This window comes from Gymnoscopelus braueri (assembly GCF_963280865.1).
Source record: "Gymnoscopelus braueri genome assembly, chromosome: 21".
In the NCBI taxonomy this organism is placed as follows: Eukaryota; Metazoa; Chordata; class Actinopteri; order Myctophiformes; family Myctophidae; genus Gymnoscopelus; species Gymnoscopelus braueri.
Genome location: NC_137623.1, coordinates 19766071 through 19787727, shown reverse-complemented (window position 1 = coordinate 19787727; position 21657 = coordinate 19766071). Strand labels below are relative to the sequence as shown.

At 43.0% G+C, this 21657-nt stretch overlaps 1 protein-coding gene across 1 annotated transcript in view; it reads left to right on the top strand.

Annotated features, from left to right (window-relative positions):
* Window positions 1–21657, top strand: part of pou6f2 (POU class 6 homeobox 2) — a gene marked incomplete at both ends in the record, with an annotated part of 105307 nt that overhangs the window by 59086 nt on the left and 24564 nt on the right. Inside the window, 1 exon segment of the mRNA XM_080417431.1 lies at window positions 15565–15708. Within this exon segment, the coding sequence (XP_080273557.1) occupies window positions 15565–15708 (144 nt within the window).

Sequence of the window (21657 nt, the reverse complement as noted above, 5' to 3'; positions counted from 1 at the left end):
GCAATATTCTCCAAAAATAATAAACGAACCTTCGGCAAAGGTTAGCCTGGTTACAAGCCCATAACAGGTCGCAGCGTGTCACGTTGTGAGCTTGTAGATCGACTTTTTGTTTTTGCTATTTTACATACAACAAGGTATAGGGTTTAAGTGGCTAAATGTCCAGACAGGCCACACCAGTAGCTGTGGTCTAATCAGCAAAATGATTTCCACAATCTGACAAATTTATTTTTATCATCTGTATTTCTGTATGATTTTATTTTTGCTTTTCTTTTAAATAAGGTGTAATACAGCCATGAGTTGTGTAAAGTCATTTTGCAGAACATGACATGTTACTATAGACAAATGTGTCCATGGCAAGACTTTTAGATTTTGTTTTTACTCACCATTATAATGTTCCTACTTTGATCATAAGACCCGATTACTGAATGTCAGTCTCCAGGTTTTCTTCAGAACATGCATGACGCTGGTTTACTATGACAATATGGAACATTAGGAGTCCACTGGTACAGTGGTTCTCAAACATTTTATTTTCAAGGACCCCCATAACTCGTAACACTTGTACTGAGAGTGTACAAATGGAGAGCATCCATTTGTACACTCTCAGAGTTACAGAACTGTAATGGTCATTTAGGAGTAGCTCTTTATGTGTTTGTCTACTCATTTTGTATGTCCATGGAAAAAAATATATTTTTTAAACGCCCAACACAAGCCAGCATGGCGATGACCCCTGCTAGTAGTGTGTTGCGCCGTGCCCCTCCCTCCCATGTTGCTGCCCGTACCTGTCATGGCTTGTCCTGTCTCGTCACTAGGATGTCCTGTGTTCACTAATAGCCTCTGACCTTGGTCTCGTCCAGCTGCTGGCGGCTTGCTGGTTTCAGGGCCCGGGCTGGCGAGGAGGAAGACGGGAGATGGAGCTCGGCGCCCCCTGTCCCCATCTTCCTCCTACATCGTCTGTCTGTCTACCCCCCCTCCGTCCCTCCCTCCTTCGCAAGCCCTTGTCTCCTTGGTCGCTCTGTCAGAACCCCACGCTGGGCCTGTCCACTCTCTCCCGTCCCGCACACACACACTCACAGAGAGTAATTACAGCCTAGGGGCCCTGCCCTGGCCGTCGCCGCGCTCCACAATTTACCACCAAAAATACGTGCGCAGACATCTCTCTCCTTACTTTCTCTCTCCCCGCTGCCTGCACCCCAACATCACAGGAGGACCGCGGGGCCTCAGACCCATACAAGTGCTGCAATTACCTGAGCTCTTTCTCCTCCTCTTCTCTCTTTTTCAACTCCTCCGCTCCCCCCCACCCCACTTCCACCCCCAACCCCAACCCCAGTGCTCTCTCTCTCTCACTCTCCCCTTGGCTCCCCTCACTATTCCCTGGCAATCAGCCTTCATTAGAGGCCTCTAGTGAAAACCCATCGTCACCAAGGTCAGCAGCTGCCAACCACAACGGCCTTTCAGGGGCTCTGGCTGTCTGCTCTCTCTCTCTCTCTCTCTCTCTCTCTCTCTCTCTCTCTCTCTCTCTCTCTCTCTCTCTCTCTCTCTCTCTCTCTCTCTCTCTCTCTGCCTCCCTCTCTCCTCCCTTTCTCCTTTCCCCTCTTCCTCTTCTTCCCCAACAACCACCCTTCACTCCCCTCCTCCTCCTCTTCGCTCCCTCCCTCCCTCCTCCTCTTCGCTCCCTCCCTCCCTCCCTCCTCCTTCATCATCCTCTTCAGTCTCTCTAGCCCCATCTCAACTGCTTTTGTCTCCAGCTGAGGTCCCTCTCCCCTCAGACGTCCGTGTCACTGTCTTTCCGCTGCGGTGCACTTTTTTACTCATGTCAGCCGCTGTTAAAATCACCACTGACCAATTTGCTCTGATTGTGTTGTTATCCCCCCCCCCCCCCACCCCCCCACACACACACTTTTTTCCAGGTGTTTCTCAAGTTATATTAACACTGTGTATTAAATGGGGCCCACCCCGCCTACTAGGGATGGAACGATAATCGTTATTATCGTTTATCGTGATGAAAAAACACTCTCAATAATATCGTATCGTGGAGATTTTAATATATCGTGAAACTGTCTTCCGTCATACACTAGGAGGAATTACCGGTAGCTTTTGTTGAGCTGCAAATTCAGTACCAAACCCTCTTGATAAAACGGACCTGTAAAGAGCGCACTTGGTACACTCTTATTTCACTCTACACAAATTGATCTGCAAGCTCACAACATGTTGCAAAGCAACGCATTGTGAGATTGTAGATCGTCTATTTTTGGCAAAAGGTCCCCCCAGAATAGGGATGCTGGGGGTTCAAGTGGTTTAACAAAAGTGGAACGTTTTAAGCATGTTTAATGTTTTGATTTGATATCGTTAATCAATTTTTTTTTTGACACAATAATCGTGACATGTAATTTTCATGTCGTCCCATCCCCACCGCCTGCACATCATGGATTGATTGATTTTCCAGATCAGACATCTTTTTCAATTTCTCAAAAATACTGGTCTCAATCATTCCACTGGATATTATATCGAAATTAAAAATGACATGGTCTTTGCATGCTTATGAATGCAATTGCAATGGCTCATACTATGTCCTGTCAGTGAAAGTGAAATAGTCCATTATTTATCTGGCAGGGATCATCTCTGCCATCAGTTAATCGGACGCAAGATATGAGAGTCTAATTTAAACTATATTTTGGATTTTTATGTATTTTCCAGCATTATTCGTTAAGTTCCAAATCAATTGTGGTTATTGTTGCAGTGAGAATACACATATATATATATATATATATATATATACACACACACACACACACACACACACACACACACACACACACACACACACACACACACACACACACACACACACACACACACACACACACACACACACACACACACACACACACACACACACACACACAGCATTGCTCAGTTTTTGTAAAAGGAAACTTTTACAAAAACTGAAGCATGTATTTTAGATTTACATTAAAAAGACATCGCTTGTTTTGTAATTACTATTTCATAATGTGTGGGCTAAAGTGCTAAAATTCTAAAAAAATCTTAGTATAATGGACTTTGAAAATAGACCTTTTTTCTGCACAAAAAACCTCAATGCCATTGGCTGTGTGCTTTTCGTCGGTCACATGCTTTAAAACACGAAGCAGCTCAGCTTAGCTGCTTATTAATGCACAGGAAATCCAGCTCTTAAGAAGGCAGAAAATTGCCTTACATAACACACGCTCGCCACAATTTAGAAATACAAATGTGCACTGTTGACTGAAGCAGAAAATAAGACTGTTGCCCATCAACAGCGCCGCATTTCATATGAATAATTATGAAGCACATGGGGAGGGGTAAGATGAGAGAAAACAGCCTGACCATGACAAGCTCTACTACTTTTATTTACTTCAAATGAGGGATTAAGCCTGTGAGGGAATCTACGGACTTAAGAGCCAGGCAAGGTGCTGCCTGCCGCTGAATTTCCCCAATATTGAGTTAACTCAACTTAGCCATATTCTAGGAATGACCACCGTAATGCCAGTCTTCTTCTATTTTTGTTTTGTTTTGTTTGTTTGTTTTTTCCATACTACATTTCATGCGGTCACTTTTTGAAATTATGCCTGAAGAAGGTCAGTGACCGAAGCGTTGCTTCTTTGAATAAATCGTTGCTCCTGTACCGTGCAGTTCGGCAGTGTGCAATTGCGGGCGTATTCTTTCTATTGTTGATGTGCACTTTTTGAAATTAAAAATGCACCCACCCAGCACATTCAGTGCTTGTAGCGTAACTATACTTTGGGGTTTTCCAGAACTCACTCGCTGAGCTCTGAGCATGATATTCTCTCTGCTGTTTTATAATTCCCCCCCCCCCCTCTCCTCCATTCTATTACCTGGCATGAAAAGAAAGACCTCTCTGGGTGGGCAGAGTGCTTCCAGCTCTGACACCCACAGTGAGAGAGAGGTGCGGTGCGGGGCTGATCTCTCCCATCAGCCCCGCACTTGCATCGGGGGCAGCGTCGCAGCATTAGACGCCCACAGGGGAGCCCTCAGACAGAGCAGCGAGCTAAGGCTCACCTAACAGTGGATAAAGAATAGGGTTTCTTTAATTATGAGGCAGGCCTGTGACATTGAGTTCTGAGCCCCCCACCCCCCTCCTCCCTCACCCTCACCCTCCTCCTTCCCCCTCCTCCCCCTCCTCCTCTTCCTCTTCTCCTCTGTTCCTGCTCTCCTCTCCCACCAGCCTCCTCCCAGACACTGTCTAAGTGCTCCGCTCCACTGAGGAGGCCAGTACCCCCGCGGGGCGCGATTCCACTGCCTGTAATTTCTGATGCCCATTAGTGACCGCAAACAGAGCACCAGGCTCACACACACACACACACACACACACACACACACACACACACACACACACACACACACACACACACACACACACACACACACACACACACACACACACACACACACACACACACACACACACACACACACACACACACACACACACACCCACACACACACACACACACACACACACACACACACACACACACACACACACACAAGGAATACAGCCAGCGCAGCACTGCACTGTAAAAGAAAAAAAAAAGACCCTTTTAATGCAACATTATTGCATTATGACCCCCTCGTAGACCCAAGTCAAAAGTCCTATTTGCGGTCCCCGCAGGAATATTAGCAGAGAATTCTTTCTCTGCAGTGTTTTTTCCGGATGAAGGCATATTTTCGATGGCTTTATTTTTGGATACACGTTAGACTCCTCTGAGGTGAACCTGACTATGGAAATGTTAATGAACAAGTTTAACGTGAGCAATCTGACGAGTAGAGCTGTCACGATTATGACATTTTACTTGACGATTAAACGTCGCTCAAATAATTTACGATTAAATTTATTTAATTTATATTTAAGTTTCTGTTGTTGAACATTGATTGGAACATTATGAATAGAAATTAGTCAGGCTTTGTTAACTAAAGTTGCACAGGGCATAAATGACAAATAACTTATTTCATAGCTTTATACTTTTTATACTTTATATATAACTATAAACTATTAAAAAAAACATGAATAGTGGAAATAGCCGATCTACAGTACAAGCTCGCATCGCAACGTCTTCTGAGCTTGTAGATCTGCTATTTCCCCAAAAAATTAAAGCACCAGGCTCACGCACACACGCACACACACACACACACACACACACACACACACACACACACACACACACACACACACACACACACACACACACACACACACACACACGAGTTTGAAAATATATGAACATTTTTCAACATTAATAATTATGACGATTATGCAAAAATAAATATTGCAATTTGGCAATTATGCAATAATTGTGAAAGGCCTACTGAGGAGCATTCTGTGTTTTTTTTCCCAGGTTGATGATTTTATGGCTTATTTGATTTGGTAAAAAAAAGGGAGATGCAAAATTGATGGTTTTGTAAATGAACTGGATGAGAACAAGCACAAGCGGTGCATTTTTTTAACTTAACTCCTTAAAAGAGGCAGAAAACAAGTCTAATCAATACACAGAAGTCTGTAGATGTCATCAATTCATCTCTCCACTTAATGCTGATTTAGCTCGCGCCTATGAGAGTGTGCATGTTTGGCAGAGAGAGAGAGAGAGGGAAAGCGAGATAGAGAGAAAGAGAGAGAGTGAGGAACAGGGAGGCAGAAAGAGGGAGAGGGAGAGAGAGACAAGGGGGAGAGGCAGAGAGGCGTATTTATCGATCAAGGGTGACCACATCTTAGCCACAGAGCCCCTCTCTCGTGATTAATCTTGGGGCTCAGAGTTGGCCAATGACACTTGACAGGCCCTCCCCCCCTTCAAAGTCCTCCATTTCTCTTCATTACCGGGCCGTATTTTTGGACACCACAGTAGAGAGTAATCATTTACCTTTATTGTGTTTATAAAGCTGCGAGCAAAAGGATGACCCTTCCTATATTGAATTGAGGACATCAAAAGATCACCGGACATTGATTAGGATGATATTAAAGTCATTCAAATGCTATATTTATATGTCAAACAACGGCAAAGTGAAAAGAGATGGCATTTCCCTCCCTCTAAATGAAAACGAATGGAGTGGGCTCTGTGAGGTTGACGTAGTATTCCCCAAATCAAGAAGGATGCTTTATTATGGCGTACATATGTTAGGTAATTGTGATGGTACCCCCATATAATATACACTGCTGATCTGTCGTTGCTTCATGGATCGTGTTTGTTTTTACCATGCTGTTTTATTTTCAGTGCAATGAATAAAAAGCATAGCACAACGCAGGCTGTATGCAGGAATCTACTTTTGAAATCATAGACAGAGCAGTAGTCCATCTCCTTGGCTTAAAGGTGCCATGATTCTCAACCTAACACTACTAGCACGGTACAGAAATAACTGCACCAAATATGTCACATCATGGGGGCTGAAATGGTCAGCACTTTCCCGCGGATACTTAATCACGAGTGTGTAGTCTTACGTTTAATACATACTGGAGAGAAGCTAAATATTATGGATCATTCCTCAGGAAGAGGAATAGTGTGAAAGGAATGTAGTATAACTTATTTTTTTACTCATCGAGTGTGTGTCTCTCCCCCCCCCCCCCCCCCTCCGACCAGTGGAAATATACTGCTGCGGTGATGGATGACAAAGAATCCACTCTGCACCTCCGTGCTTCACAATTACCAACAAATGGGCCGGAGCAGATTTTATGTAATGATTAAATCCGCTGTTAATTTCACATGAAGGTAATGAGAGGGAAGATTGACGACCACTGTCCGGCACTCTGTCATTCCTTTATAGTGAGTTTGAGCGTTTTCACGACTCTCTCCTGCCGTCATTTGCATTTTGCCTCATTAGGCCCGGCCATTCCTGACACCGCCCGGGATGTCCATTTCCTGCAGTTAATGCCTTTTATTTGATCAGCCCGAACCTCCGTGTTTTAACTAGCCCGTCGTTTCGGGCCGCTCCTTATGACATCACTCCATTAGCGCCGCTCGTCACCGCCGTCCCTCCTTGATCCCCTCGGCCAATTACAGCGTCCAACCTTCACCCATCATGGCACTATTATATTTGTCAGATGCCATCTTCTTCCCCCGGTTGATCTGTCTGTCTTTCACTTTCTGCCATGTCGTTTTGTGTTGTTTTTTTGTTTTTGCCTCTCGATTGTGCCTCTTAAGGGTTGTTGTTTTTTTCCACAATGGCCGAAGCAGAGGCCCAGTGGTGGAGCTACGGCCATGCACTCAGAGGGCCTCAGAGGGCAGGGCCATACGGTGTGAGGCCTGTAGACCCTGGGACCAGAGGTGTTTTGGAGGGCCTAATGGCATTTTGATGTTCATAAGCACAGTGGATGATGGGTGGGGAGAGGGGAGTGGAAGGAAGAGGCAGAGGACTGTCAACGGAGGACTAGCCGGGTCCTGACAGACAGAGAGCGTGTTTTCTCATGTCACAGCTGATTACATTCACTCTGGGGTAGGAAAAGAGCAGGGAGGAGACAGAGATGTGGGGCTCAGAGTAAAAAAAAAAAAGAACGTCCATGTTTCTCCCCGAGATACAGGGCCTTCTTCTCTTCCAGAAGCAATAGTGCTATTGATTGTTCACTTTTTTACCCCCCGCTCTTCAGCCCACTTTGCAACATTTTTGCTTGAGCGACGACAAGCGGCGAGGCCCGAAAGAAAAGGCTAGAGATGGATGGAGCACTTTGGTGGATGACTCACGTCACCTCTGGCTGCGTTCGGTGGCGTCGCTTTTTCATACTTTTATTTACATTTTTGCAAAGATCTGATCTAAGTAAGTCCTGCGGCCACTTGACGTACTATAGGCTGCTACGCGGCCTTCAAATCTAGTTTAAAGTGGTCCCCATATGGGCATGTTACTCCAGTACTACAACACTTCCAAATACTGTCTTCAAGTTTGATAAAGCAGGCCTGCTCTATAACGTTTATGACCAGTTGTGTAATATCAGTGGTTGTCATAACAAAGACACCCCAAGCTACAGTATGTCTACTCGAAAAGCGACATACTACAGTATATGTCACTAAATGACACTTGGTGAAGTCCTAAACATGAATGCAGAGGTTTCATATAGCACAGAAGTCTACAGTACAGTAGACACTGCAACAGTTCATCCCTGTGTCTTCATTGCTTTGTTTTGCGTACGTCAGAAAAGCAAAGTAGGTTTCAAATGGCTACATGAAAAGAGTAAACCAAGAATCAACTCCACTTAGTTTGTGTCAGACAATTTGAGCCTCCATGCAGTGGTCTCTCCACGGTTTCGGCAAAGCTATTTTTCCTTCTATTCCGGAGATTACACGGGTTGCTGCACAGGTGACCCTCATGGTCAAACGGCTAGCGGAGAGCCTTGCCAGAGTTTATACCCCCCCCCCCCTCTAAGCCCATACAGACTGCAAAGGATGCATTTTTAACAATTTGCCAGGCTTTTCTTTTCATCAGAGACATTTATTTTGTATTCTTTGAATGTATTTGGCAACATGAGAAGCGTGCAAGCAGTGGTGGAATGTAACTAAGTACATTTACTCAAGTACTATGTACAGTACTTAAGTACATATTTGAGGTACTTTTATTTTACTTCAATTTTTTTTTATATTTCATACTTCGACTCCACTACATCTCAGAGGCAAATAGAGACAAATAGAGATATCTGCTATTTTTGGTTATTTTTGGCAAATCTTGAAAATATGTGTACAATCTTTGAGAAAAGACAATTGAAAATGACAAATTGAAAATTCTGCCCAAAATAGGGATGCCAGGATTGTGGTTAAAGGTCTCAAACATTTCTCTCATTCAAAGAGTCTCGATACCTCTTTCGTCACTTAAACCAGTTGACGACAAACAACATATCGTCGGGTGGAAACCTCATATGTCCAAAACTGTTACTTTTCAGGATTCAAATTCAAAAGTAGCAAAAGTAGCAGATCGACGAGCTCAAATTGCGTTGCTTCGAGCTTGCGGATCTGCTACTTTTGATGCTTTTGTTTGACGCTGTAAAATGTAAGAAAGTAGGGTATTGATTTACGAAAAAAACACCAAAAGTTAAAACATTGAGATAGGAGGTTTCTGCTCCGACAGAGACGATATGTACTGACTCTGTAGCACTGGAACCTTTTTAAGGCCCGAGTCATATGGGACATAAAGGAACGACGCACAATGCAGCCCCCGAGTCATATGGGACATAAAGGAACGACGCACAATGCAGCCCCCGAGTCATATGGGACATAAAGGAACGACGCACTCAATGCAGCCCTCTGCAAACTGGAACTGTTTATCTCCTCCAACACATGCAATCAGTACAGATGCTAGAGGCCGGTCTGTCATTTTCTGCCTCCTGCCGAGGTGTTGAGAGGAGCCACCGCGGTGGAAAATCACCTGTTTAGGTGTTGAACACACCCACCCTCCCCCCTCTCCTTATATCCCGGCTCTCTTCCTTCCCAACCTATCCATATTATCGCCCAGCACCGCCGGAGAAAGAAAAAAAAGAGAAAAGAAATAAAGAAATCCTGCCCCGTTATAAGGCCCTGCTTTCTTTTCACCTTTGATTCACCAGAATAACATGGCATGATCCCAAAAGGCTATCATTGAATAAAACATAATGATGATATCAAAGATACATTCTGCTGCATTGTGCTATACTGAAAGCGTCTCTCGCGATGCCTATCAGCGTGTCACAATAACACTGAAGAGCAGAGCAGACCTCCACCAAGCTCCACATGTGCTCGTCCTGAGAATCGTTCAGCTCTGCATGTGGCCTTGTTGAATTCCATTCTATATCTCTGTTCACCACGAGAGCACATCCATTATGGTGCCGTATAGCATCTCTAACTATTGCAATTACTGTAGGTAGGGTACTTTATTGTGTTTACTCAACTTTGCAATTTAGGCGAATTAGCCAAATTCATTTTGTATTTATATTTATATTTCATTCTTAATTAAACTTTATGTAATTACAGATTGAGAAATCTATGTCTTATTAAAATCTCTGGAAAGCAGATAGCGCAGCTAAATGGGTTTTGCTGGTAGTGAAAGATATGCTTTTGGTCTATAGGCGAAACACTAATACGAAGAAATTGATGAAAACCAAGGCGACTCCTCTTTAAAGCCTCACTATGTAACTTTTTTTAATGAATAACATTTAATTTTGTCCAATCTGTATGGTAGAGTATGTTAATATAATATAACGTTTGTGTCTCCCTGCTCTTCTATTGAGACATTTAGGGCGGATTCAGACTGGGTCCGATTGATTCGAACCGTTCCCGAGTACGATTGGCCTCTCCCAGCTGGCCAGCATTCACATTGGCCAAAATTCTTCCGTACTCGACTACACTTAATTCAACAGTAATGGTAAATATGTGCCTCATGGGGGCGCTGTTGACTATGGGGCTTTGGGAGATAGAGAATGTCATTCACAGAAGAAGATCACTTGTCAGAGTGCAGAGTGAATAATAAAGTTTGACTGTGTTCCTGACGTTGTCTATAATAATAACAGAACAACAATACACAACCAAAGCAGTGTGTGCATTGGTCTTTGAAACCTCAAAATGTAACGTCGTCTCTCGCTTCTCTGTTATTATCAATATGATCGTGACGTCACTGATGCATTCTTGGTATTTTAGCAGTGACGTCACGGACTAATCCTTGGTATATTTATCCTTATATACACGTTCGCTACACATGTGTTTTTTGTTTATGTTTTTCCACGGCTCGCGCTACTCAAACACTAGCGGGATTATTATTTCTTGTCAACATTCAAGTAGAACTATGAGAAGGTACTGTGTAACCCAGCTAAAATAATGTGTCATTATAAAAAATATATAAATTATATATGATTAGCAGTCCACTTCCTCCTGTCGGTACGGATGGATTCACATTGCAGTGTTCCGCTCCCGAGTGCGCAGCAATCGGACCCGAGACTACCTCCCCAGGTGGTTTCGGGTACGGTACGATGATGCGTTACGGGGAACGGTACGCTACATTCACACTACCACAACATCCATCCATGTGGTCCAGGGTGCGCACCCGGGACCATAGTCTGAATCCGCCCTTAGATAATGTCAAAGGTCATGTCTCACCTAGACACAGGATCTGACACGAATTTTGACCTGAAGGTCAGATTAAATTTATCCCCTGAGCAAGCAGGCAGGCTCTATTAGCTCAATTAGCTCAATGGTAAAAATGTCAGCGCTTGTGCAGGAAACCGGGTTCTAATCCGTGGGTAGGAGAGGAAAGTTACATAGTGCAGCTTTAAGGTACAAAAGGGCAAAAGGTTTTATTCAATCCTAATAAAACACTTTAAAAAACTCTTGACGTGTTTCAGCCAAAAGACTCCCTGAAGAAGAGACCTTTAGTTGACTAGAGTTTACCTGGGTTTAAAAAAAACTCTTTTAAAGATTAATAGCTTCTCTTTCAAGGACAACCTTTCTAAAAGAACAGCAAGACGGCATAACATTTTGCAGAAAAACTTATGGACAAGAAAGGTAATAATCACAAATTATTAGAGCAAATTCAACAGAACTGCAACAGAAGCCACAGGGATGTCAGTATAGTCTGTCATACGGGTACAGCTACTGTAACATCTGAACATCTCAGCTAAAACCATTAGAGATGTACCGATAGTATTTTTCCTTCCCGATATACAGATTCCAATACCCATTATTTGCGTATCGGTCGATACCGAGTACTGATCCGATACCTGTGTGTAATTTAAAAATAATCTAGGATAGTGGCTCTCAAAGTGGGGTCCAGGGACCCTCAGGGTTCCTTGAGGCGGTTCCAAATGGACCCTTACAGGTCGGTAACTCTTGAGAGTTATGGAGGTCCTTGAAATTAAACCACAAAAAAATATATAAAACAGTAGTGCAACATCAACTGAAGTATTCAAAATACAAAATAATTGATTACTGTAAATGACATATCATCATGTGATAAATTATGTGGTATGGGAATGGCATAGACTGGCATACTCACCAATACCAATACCAGCATTTTAAGCAAAAATTTGCCAGCTTTTTCGATACTGGTATTCGGTATCACTATCGGAACAGCCAGTTCCTTGTTGAATCTGCCTAGTGAATCCTTTCCTCTCCAAAACCGGACCTTATTATTAGTATGTGTCCCTAAACATGTTTGATTTACTTCTTCTCAGCGGTGACGGAGGGGATCCGTCGTTCAGATTATCTGCTAATGCAATCCCTGGCTGATATCAGCGTCCACCATCCGGCCCCAGGTGCCCTCTCACTGATACACGTATTTACTTGAAGATTTTAGGCAAGATATGCTTTCCTTACCCTTCAATCTTCCCCCTTTACTACGGTGACAAAGCATGCTGAGAAACTCTTTATGTTTGCAGATGATGGCCAGTGAGTTCTTTTCTCTCTAATACTGAGCTTGTTTTATTTTGTTTGTTCAGGAAATCGTTATAATAGAATGAGCTATTATAATAATTAGAAAGGTTCTTTAAAATAACAAAATGAAAAACATCAGCAGTGCGGTTTTGGTTATACTACAGTATATGTGATGGACATTTCAGTCATGTGATCAGATTACGAACGAGTATAAATTAAGACCTGTCTTCTTGGCAAGATATTCTGGAAAAGGGCAATTTGGTGTGCAGACAAACTATTTGTTATCTCTGTCAACATCGCCTCAAACGTAATCTGAAATGAATCAAATGTGTTTTAAGGTTAAGAGTCAGTGCATATCACCGACGATGGATGTCCAAAATGACAAGATTACTTCGGGGCACATATATCACAGTGGAGTGACATGTTTCAAAAACGATTACTTTTATGAAAAGTGGTAAATATATGCTTCTGTCACTGTTGAACTCTTTTCTCTGAGTCCAGCTTTTATGCTATCACTAGTTTATTGTAGATGTAATATTCCTGTGTTGAATCTTTTAAAGTGTTCATTGGTGAACTTTTTGACAAACCGTGACCAATGTCAGATTGCGAATTAGAGATTTATTGTTATTCTGCAACCCCGTGCCCTTTGAGGAAAGAAAAATGTCAAGTCAAAAGGCACCTTTATGCTCCCTTAACATTTGAGACGCAGGAAGGACAAACACCGGGCACATAAAAGACAATCTTGCGATTATCGAGAAAGAACTGGATGACTTTCAGACGGAGGAGACGCAATATCAATCACGGCCAATTTGAGGCCACCAACATGAAATATGATTTCATAAGACAAATGCGGTGTCATTCTTAATGTGCTTAACCTTTACTGTCAATGAAAAAGTATCGATCGCTCCGTGGCATTTTTTCATCATTTGATTTCAGAAAGTGTAATAATATATGGTGGTGGAGTAAGAAAATAGATGAATGGCAACTCAATGATCCCAACTGAACAGAGCTTAATTCCCCTCAAGACCTGGAAAAGTGTGGAAAGAGATATGAGTGAAGTTTATGCCCTTGGTAAAAAAAAGGATTTAAGATATCTTGACTGTTACACAACATTGTAATGTACTGTATAATGTATATACAATAATACTACAATAAGGGTAATAATAGAAATAATAATAATAATAATAATAATAATAATAATAGTTTTTAAATAATAATAATAAAATAATAATAATAACAGTAAGAATAATAATAATACATTTAAAACACGTTCTACTACTTCTATCATTCAAAAAAAATTTTAGTAAAGTATTTATATCTTATTTATAATTTAAACCACTTTGCCCTGGTTGAATGTGTATCATCATCAGCCCACTAATATTACCAGCCAGGAGTAAGCAGTAGTGTTTCTATTATTTCTCTATTCTGTTGAGTAATTGGGTGGTCTCCTCTGCCCGCCTGCTTCTTTGATCTACTTACTCAACCTAATAAGACTTTGCTCTGCTGTGCGGCAACCAAATCAGCAGTGCATTTTCAGTCCCTAATAAGTGGTTATCGCCTTGATTTATATGGGGTAATCTCAACGATGTGGTGCCGGGCCGCGCTACAGCCTCCGACCGTCACCGCGAGCCTCTTTTCACGTCCACATAGGGCTCTACTACACCAGATGGGTCCATTTACAACAGGGAGTGAGGAGGATGATCATTTTAAAAACATTCTCTCCCTCAAAAGTAACGGAGGCAGTGTGCGTTATGACAGGGCCAGAGTAATTTTGTAGTCGAAGCGTAGTATATATCGAAGCGGCTTGACCATACGTTTGATGCATGGCCTCATCGCCTCGCTTCCATTGTGAGAGGTAGATGGTTGTCGGGCCGTGGGCTCCTGGTAGGAAAGCTGTGCTCAGCCCATGGGGAGCCCTGGGGGGGCCAGGGGAAACACTTAACCCATTAAGGCCTGAGGTTCCGATTCTAAAACATTTCTTCTAAATCCTAACAGTTTTTTTTTTAAACCCATGTTGCTATATCAGTGGTTCTCAAACTTTTTCATGTCAAGGACAACCCAAAATTATATGTATTTGGCCGCGGACCTCCATCTGAAAATGTTTTGTTCCAGGGACCCCCCAGAAGCAAAGATTTGAGTAAAAAAAATATGTTTAAAAAAATATTTATTTTCAAAGATTTGCACACATTTTCTCGATTTTTCTAAAATAGAAGATCTACAAGCTCATAGCCGCGTTATGAGCTTGTAGATCTGCTATTTTTGAATAGCCAAAAATACATCTTAAAATGACACAGACGCGTTCCCGGTCTTGATGGGTTAAAGTGGTAAAATGGCCACTTATTCACAATCTCCCTCCCTCCTTTTTTTCACTGCTCCTCCCTCGGCGGGAGCCTCCTGCAGGGTTGTGGTTGTGGAGGAGCACAGACCTCTGGGAGCACGTATGATGGACTGTGCAAGTCCTCACTATACACTCTCTGGACTCTTAACAGACCTCAGTGCAGTTTGGCCCTATTGTGGCCACTGGTAACAAACAAAGCTCTGCTTGATGATGAAGGCTTCACTGTGTGTGTGTTGTCCTCTTCCACAGCACAAGAATTAAGAGTTGTTCCGATATATACCGATACCAGTATCGGAAAAAGCTGCCGATAATGCTGCCTAAAATGCTGGTATCGGTATCAGCGAGTATGCCAGTATATGCCTCCACGATCCACGTCATTTATCACATGATGATATTTCATTTTACAGTAATTCTGATCGCTTCAGTTGATGTTGCACGACTGTTTTAGTCTCTTACTGTACAATTTACATTATTATCATTTTACTAACTTGTAGCTGCACATTAACAATTATTAATGGAATTCTTATTCATTCCTAGATCACTGGTTCTCAAACCTTTTAATTTCAAGGACCCCCATAACTCACAGAGTTACAGACCTGTAAGGGTCCATTTGGAACCTGATCATGGAACCCAGAGTGTCCCTGGACCCCACTTTGAGAACCACTGTCCTAGATTTGTTTAAATTACACACTGGTATCGGATCGGTATCGGATATTGGATATCGGACCGATACTCAGGTTATGGGTATCAGAATCGTTATCGGGAAGGAAGAAATTGAACAAGAATGGGTATCATATGGGTCCACGATGTGAGCAAATGGGGCTTTAATAGATGTGGTGATTGTTTCTTTCTTCTTCTCACCAGCTGAATCCGCTGGCCAGCCAGGCGGCGGTGGCAGCAGCAGCAGCAGCGGCCATGGGCTCCATCGCCGGGTCACAGGTGTTCGGCAACGCCCTGTCCAACCTGCAAGGAGCCACGGGTCAGCTGGTCACCAATGCACAAGGACAGGTGAGTGATCAACGTCATGGCAGGATGACACGCTCTAATGCAGGGGTGTTCAACAGGGGGGCTTGGACCCCTAAGGGTCCTCAGAGTTACTACAGGGGGGGAGGTCACCAAATCTTTGTGTGATAGGATCTTTTTTTTTACATTAACCTACAGCATCCTTATTCTGGGGGAAAGATCGGCTATTTATGGCAAAGAGGTTTGGTGTGTAGGGGGCGAAAAAAGAGCAGACCAAGTACTGAGCTAAGTGGTTAAATACCACAAGACGTTAACATTGCTAGCTGGCCAAAGATGCTGCATATAATGCTGGTACAGTCTGTTGGCCCCTATACCCCATACAATTCTTCTTCGTTTTTACCCCTTTTTCTCCCCAATTTAGTCGTTTTCAGTTTTCTCCCCACACACATTTCTGTGTTGTCACTGCTGCTGTATCCTAATGACTCACCTACCAGTTAGGAGCCCTCACCGGGAGGATGTAGAGCCTTCGTCCTACTCTTCCCGCCCAACACTCCCTGGCCAGTATAGCACCGGTGGAAGATAGGGCCCTTACAATGCATCTTACACACACACACACACACACACACACACACACACACACACACACACACACACACACACACACACACACACACACACACACACACACACAGACACACAGACACACACACAGACACACAGACACACACACACACACACACACACACACACACACACACACACACACACACACACACACACCCCAAAGGGAACCCCGAGTCCTCAGTCAAACAATAATGTACATCAACCCATCTAGACCAGTGATTCTCAACCTATGGGCCGGGGCCCACTGGTGGGCCACAAGGGCATTGCAAGTGGGCCCCAAAGATTTTAATGATAACATTAATAATATTTATAAAAAAATGATGATGTTAAAACAAATTATATATATTTTTTTCTTCTTTAAAACCTTGAAAAATTAGTTTTCATTGTGATACCGATGTACCGAATTATTCTATGTTACTGTTAAGGGGTCAGATGGGTGGGCCCGCCGCACAACTCTATTTTCAAGTCGGCCCTGATCCAGAAAAAGGTTGAGAACCACTGATCTCTAGACAATTCCAGACAGGTATGAATGAACCTGTGTCATTCAGTACAGGAACCCACAGCTACAACCCATTACAGGTAGTGCTGTAGTGTTTCTGATCTCTCTCCACCATTTCTGACGGTGGATTTCTTGCGTTCAGTTCACAGTGGTTTATCCACAGCACGGTCGTATGTTAACCCATTAAGACCGGGAACGCATCTGTGTCATTTTTAGATTTCTTTGGCTATTCAAAAATAGCAGATATACAAGCTCATAGTGCGGCACAGAGCGCTAAGAGCTTATAGATCTGCTATATATATTTTTTTGTCATGAACATTTTTGCAAACTTTAGTTTGAATATATATTTTTAAAGCAAACATGTGTAACTCAAATCTTTGCTTCTGGGGATTCTACAAATGTCTTCTAAATCCTAACAGGTTTCTGAAAAACTTTTTTATGTCAAGGACCACCCAAAATTATATATATTTGTCCACCGACCCCCATCTCAAAATATGTTGTTCCAGGGGCCACCCCCAGAAGCAAAGATTTGAGTTACAAATGTTTGCTTTAAAAAATATATTTATATTCAAAGATGTTTCAAAAATAGCATATCTACAATAGCGCGGCACTCTGTGCCGTTGAGCTTGTATATCTGCCATTTTTGAATAGCCAAAGAAATCTAAAATGACACAGATGCGTTCCCGGTCTTATCGGGTTAAGCCTTTTTTGGGCAAATAAACAAAGCCCTTCTCTCTCTCTCTTATCCACATCATGCGCCTGTGCTGTCGCAGTAAAACGCTGACCTTGTCATATTTACAGGGTGGCTGCAGAATTGTTCCATCAGTAGCCAGAGGCTTGAACGATGATGCTTGTCACAGCGGGGCCCTATCTAATGAATCATCTTATCGCCAGGTGCACACGGCATATTATAAAGGAAAATTGTATGGACGACGTGCCCTTTCACGCCAGACCATGTTGTTTACCATAGCCCCGTCGTTCCAACCTTTTAACACACCACTTTTACTGATCATGCTAACTTGAAAACACGCCGCGAACCAACACCTCATGTTGTACTGTGTGTGTACGCACAATATACGCATACAGCCTGCTGCATTCAAGTTGTTACGGAGCGCCAATGTGCCTATAAAGGCAGTGCACTGGTGTTTCACACCCCAAAAGTAGCCCGATCTACAAGCTCACAATGCGTCGAAGCACATGCTTGTAACTCTGCTATTTTTTGGTGCACGGCACGTGCCCAACCAAGTATATATCAGGCATAACTTAGTATACCGGTATAACATGCTATGTTTATTGCAGTGGTTCTCAAAGTGGGGTGGAGAGGGGGGGGGGGGTTCCAGGCCGTGGGTTTAACCCCTTTATCCATATTTTATATGTTTGGCTATTCAAAAATCTTGTCATTTTTGAATAATTTTTTATTTTTTAACACAAATCTTCTCTTTTGGGGGTCCCTGCCATAAAAACAAATCAGATGTGGGCGGGGGGGGGGTCATATAATTGTGGTGGTCCGCGGCACGAAAAGTTTGAGAACTACTGGTTTATAGTACAGTGTTTGTATGAGTTGCCGCGCGCGCGCGCGCGCGTGTGTGTGTGTGTGCGTGTGCATTAAAGCCCTTGATGTTAAACGCTGGTAATGATACAGTATGGATGGAGCCTCACTGGCTCCGAGGCAGCCTGGAGCGCTGGGGGACAGATCGCCATGGATATGGATTTGATGGGACGCTCTGTGCTTTTGTAGTATCTTTGGCGGCTGACACTCCCTGACATAATCAGGTCACTAAGACGGTCAAAGCCCGGAGCTACAGCCTTTGCTGCCCCTCCTCATTATTATTCCCTGGCATTATTCAGAGAGAGAGGGGGCCCTGTGACTTGTGCCACCACCCCCTATCAGAGAGGGTCGGTCCCCCATTTCTCCCTAAACTTCCTTCCTCCCCCATACTTGGGGCTAATGTCTGCCTGTAAACATGGCTGGAGGATCCAACAAACACACCCTCCGCAGCGTTGCCAGATTTGGCGAGGAAAACAAGCAACCAGGTCTATGAAAACAAGCCCAAAAGAGGCGACTGGGTCACACTTTAAACCTATCTATATCAGCTATTTGAGAATGGCAGATCCACAGGCTCAGATCTGCTATTGTCAAAAAAATCTTGGGGGGGGGGGGAAAGTGCAAAATGTGGAATATATTTGAAACATTCTAACTACACAAATCTGGTACGGGGGTCCCTGGAACAAAATATTTTCAGATGGGGGTCCGCGAACAATAATAATATAATAATACATGTTAATTCGGGGGTCCTTGACATGACAATTTTTGAGAACCACTGGTTTAAACAACATTAGGAAGCAAAATAAGCAACTACACTTAACCTCTCCCTAACCTTCCTTCTTTCCCCATACTTGGGGGATAATGTTTGCCTGTAAACATGGCTGGAGGACCCAACAAACACCCTCAGATGTTCAGCAACCATTACAAAAGAAGCTTCTCTCCCTGTCGTAGAGAGGGAGACAGGGAAGAAGCTTTCATCAATTTTTGTTTGTTTCTTCACACCAGAGTATGTGACATTTGCTTGATTTTTTTTTAATACACTAATGATTATGTTGAATGCCAGGAATTTTTAAAAACAAATTGGTTATCATTTATTGGACAGAATTCATGAACAGTATTTTTTTTTTTTACACCTTTCCTTTTTGAACTGCTAATTTATTCTCAAAGTCTCATAAAAGAGACGCGTTCTTGGAACGTGTCTGGAGACCTTGAGATGTGTTTTCGCTTTGATCTTGATTTTTATTTTAAAATGTAACTACACTGGTCCCGGGCTTCTTTGGCCTCTGAAGAAGATCGATGATTATTTTCTTGGTTAATTTTAATTAAGCAAAGAAAATACTGTTAATACAGTTCCATTCTCAGTCTTAAGATTATTCTCCCCTTCAGAGGTTTCTCATTGTATAATTTTATGCCTCGCTCCCGCGCTTTTATTTAAAAAAAACATCCGTTCCCTGTGAATTTTCACTTCACCTTCGACTTTTATTCTGGAGGAGAAGAACTGAGGTGGGAATATAAGAAGATTAAGGGTTCTTTCAAGGATGACCTGAAAATTGTAGACACCTCCCTTGAACGGTCTGTGTGTGGGGAAATCCCAGTTCTGTTAACCCCGGAGCCTCGTGGTTGTGTTTGGTGCGTTAACCTCCTCCCCCAGCGACTGCACTTCCGGGCCCATTCATTCCCTTCACTGTGTCTCCTCTGCCTTTAGTGTAAAGGCCAGGGCCCCCAGGGCCAGTGTTGCCATGTCTGCTTATTATAAGCAGACTTTGGGCTTGTTTTTCTGTAAAGTTTATTTAAATAATATTGGTAGTTGCAGGGTTTTTTTGGGCTTGCTTCAGATTTATTTAAATTATTGTTTAAACCAGTTTGCAACATTTGCATGTCAAGGATATCCAAATTAATGTATTTCTCCGCAGACCCCCATCTGGCTTTTAAAAAATATATATATATTCCAAATATTTCACTTTTTCTTTTCAAGATCTTTTTGAAAATAGCAGATTTACAAGCTCACAATGCGTCGTGTGACGCGTTGTGAGCTTGTAGATCTCAATGTATACAGGTTTAAAGTGCATGTAGCCTAGTCGCATCTTTTGGGCTTGTTTTCATAGACCTGGCTTATTTCTCTCGCAATATCTGGCAACAGTGCACACACCACTTGTCCTAATACAGGGAACACCAGGTAAAGGAGCACACCGTAAAATCCTTAGTGTTCCTTTAACTCTTGCGAGTATTAAAAATGGTCCCCAAATGGACCTGTGTGCACATGCTCAATAATTAACGCGGCAAAGTAAAGGTAGCTCTCCACCAAACAGACTACTGCAGATTATTACAGACTGGCAGTTGAAGGAAGTCGGGAGATCAGTCGGTTGGAAGGTGTGAAAGAAAGTAGCTGAATGCACCTGAGAGTCGATACCGACAGACGGCTACTATGGTGCTAAAAATAGCCTATGGCTTGATGTCTTTCTCAACAACAAGCCCGCTGCTATCCGACAGTCGACGCTTCCTTACAACTTCCGACCCGACGCAACGGTGTACCCACCGCCCATTCAACACCAGATTTTCGGCAACAGACGCTTTCCAACACTGACCGCCGCCAACGTCGGTGCGGTGGAGAGCTACCTTAACTTTGAGAGTATGAAAAATGGCCCCAAATAGGACCCGTGTGCTCAATAATTAACCCGGCAACGTAAATTTAGGCCGTAAAGCTCGCAAAGCTCAAATGCAATACAAACAGGTTGATGGACCCTCAGAGAAATAATAAACACAGTATTGTATAACCTGATACTGGCCCCACAAGGTGTACAACTATTTTACCCTCATACGTGAGAAGCAAAGACAATAGTTCAATAGAGGGCGAAATGTCCACAGAGAGTATCCAGTGTATGGAAATGGATCAAAAAACAAAAGTGCATTATAGATCATTGTGAAGCCATATTTTTACGCAATGACAAAAGGGACAGAAGTCCAAAATTCTTTAAACATTTCTTCCCCACATGGGTCTCAATTCACGGCACGGAGGATGCAGGACAGAAAAGGATGGACAGAGATATTGGCTGGCGATCGTGGCTTAAAGTCACAGATTGGCCTGGCCGGAGAGATGAGATGACATTTCTGTGGAAACAACAGCCAGCTTAATCTTAATGAGTTCTGCTGGGCCGCAAGAGCATGGAAGAACCGGACCGGGCCCCTGACACACCACACCAACTAGGGCAGTGTTTCCCACCCTGTGTGCCAAATTATTTGGAGGGTCCCCAGATGATAAGCTTAATAATGTGCAACATTGTTTTCTCACTCAACAGTAAAAAAAACAAAAAAAACATACAGGATA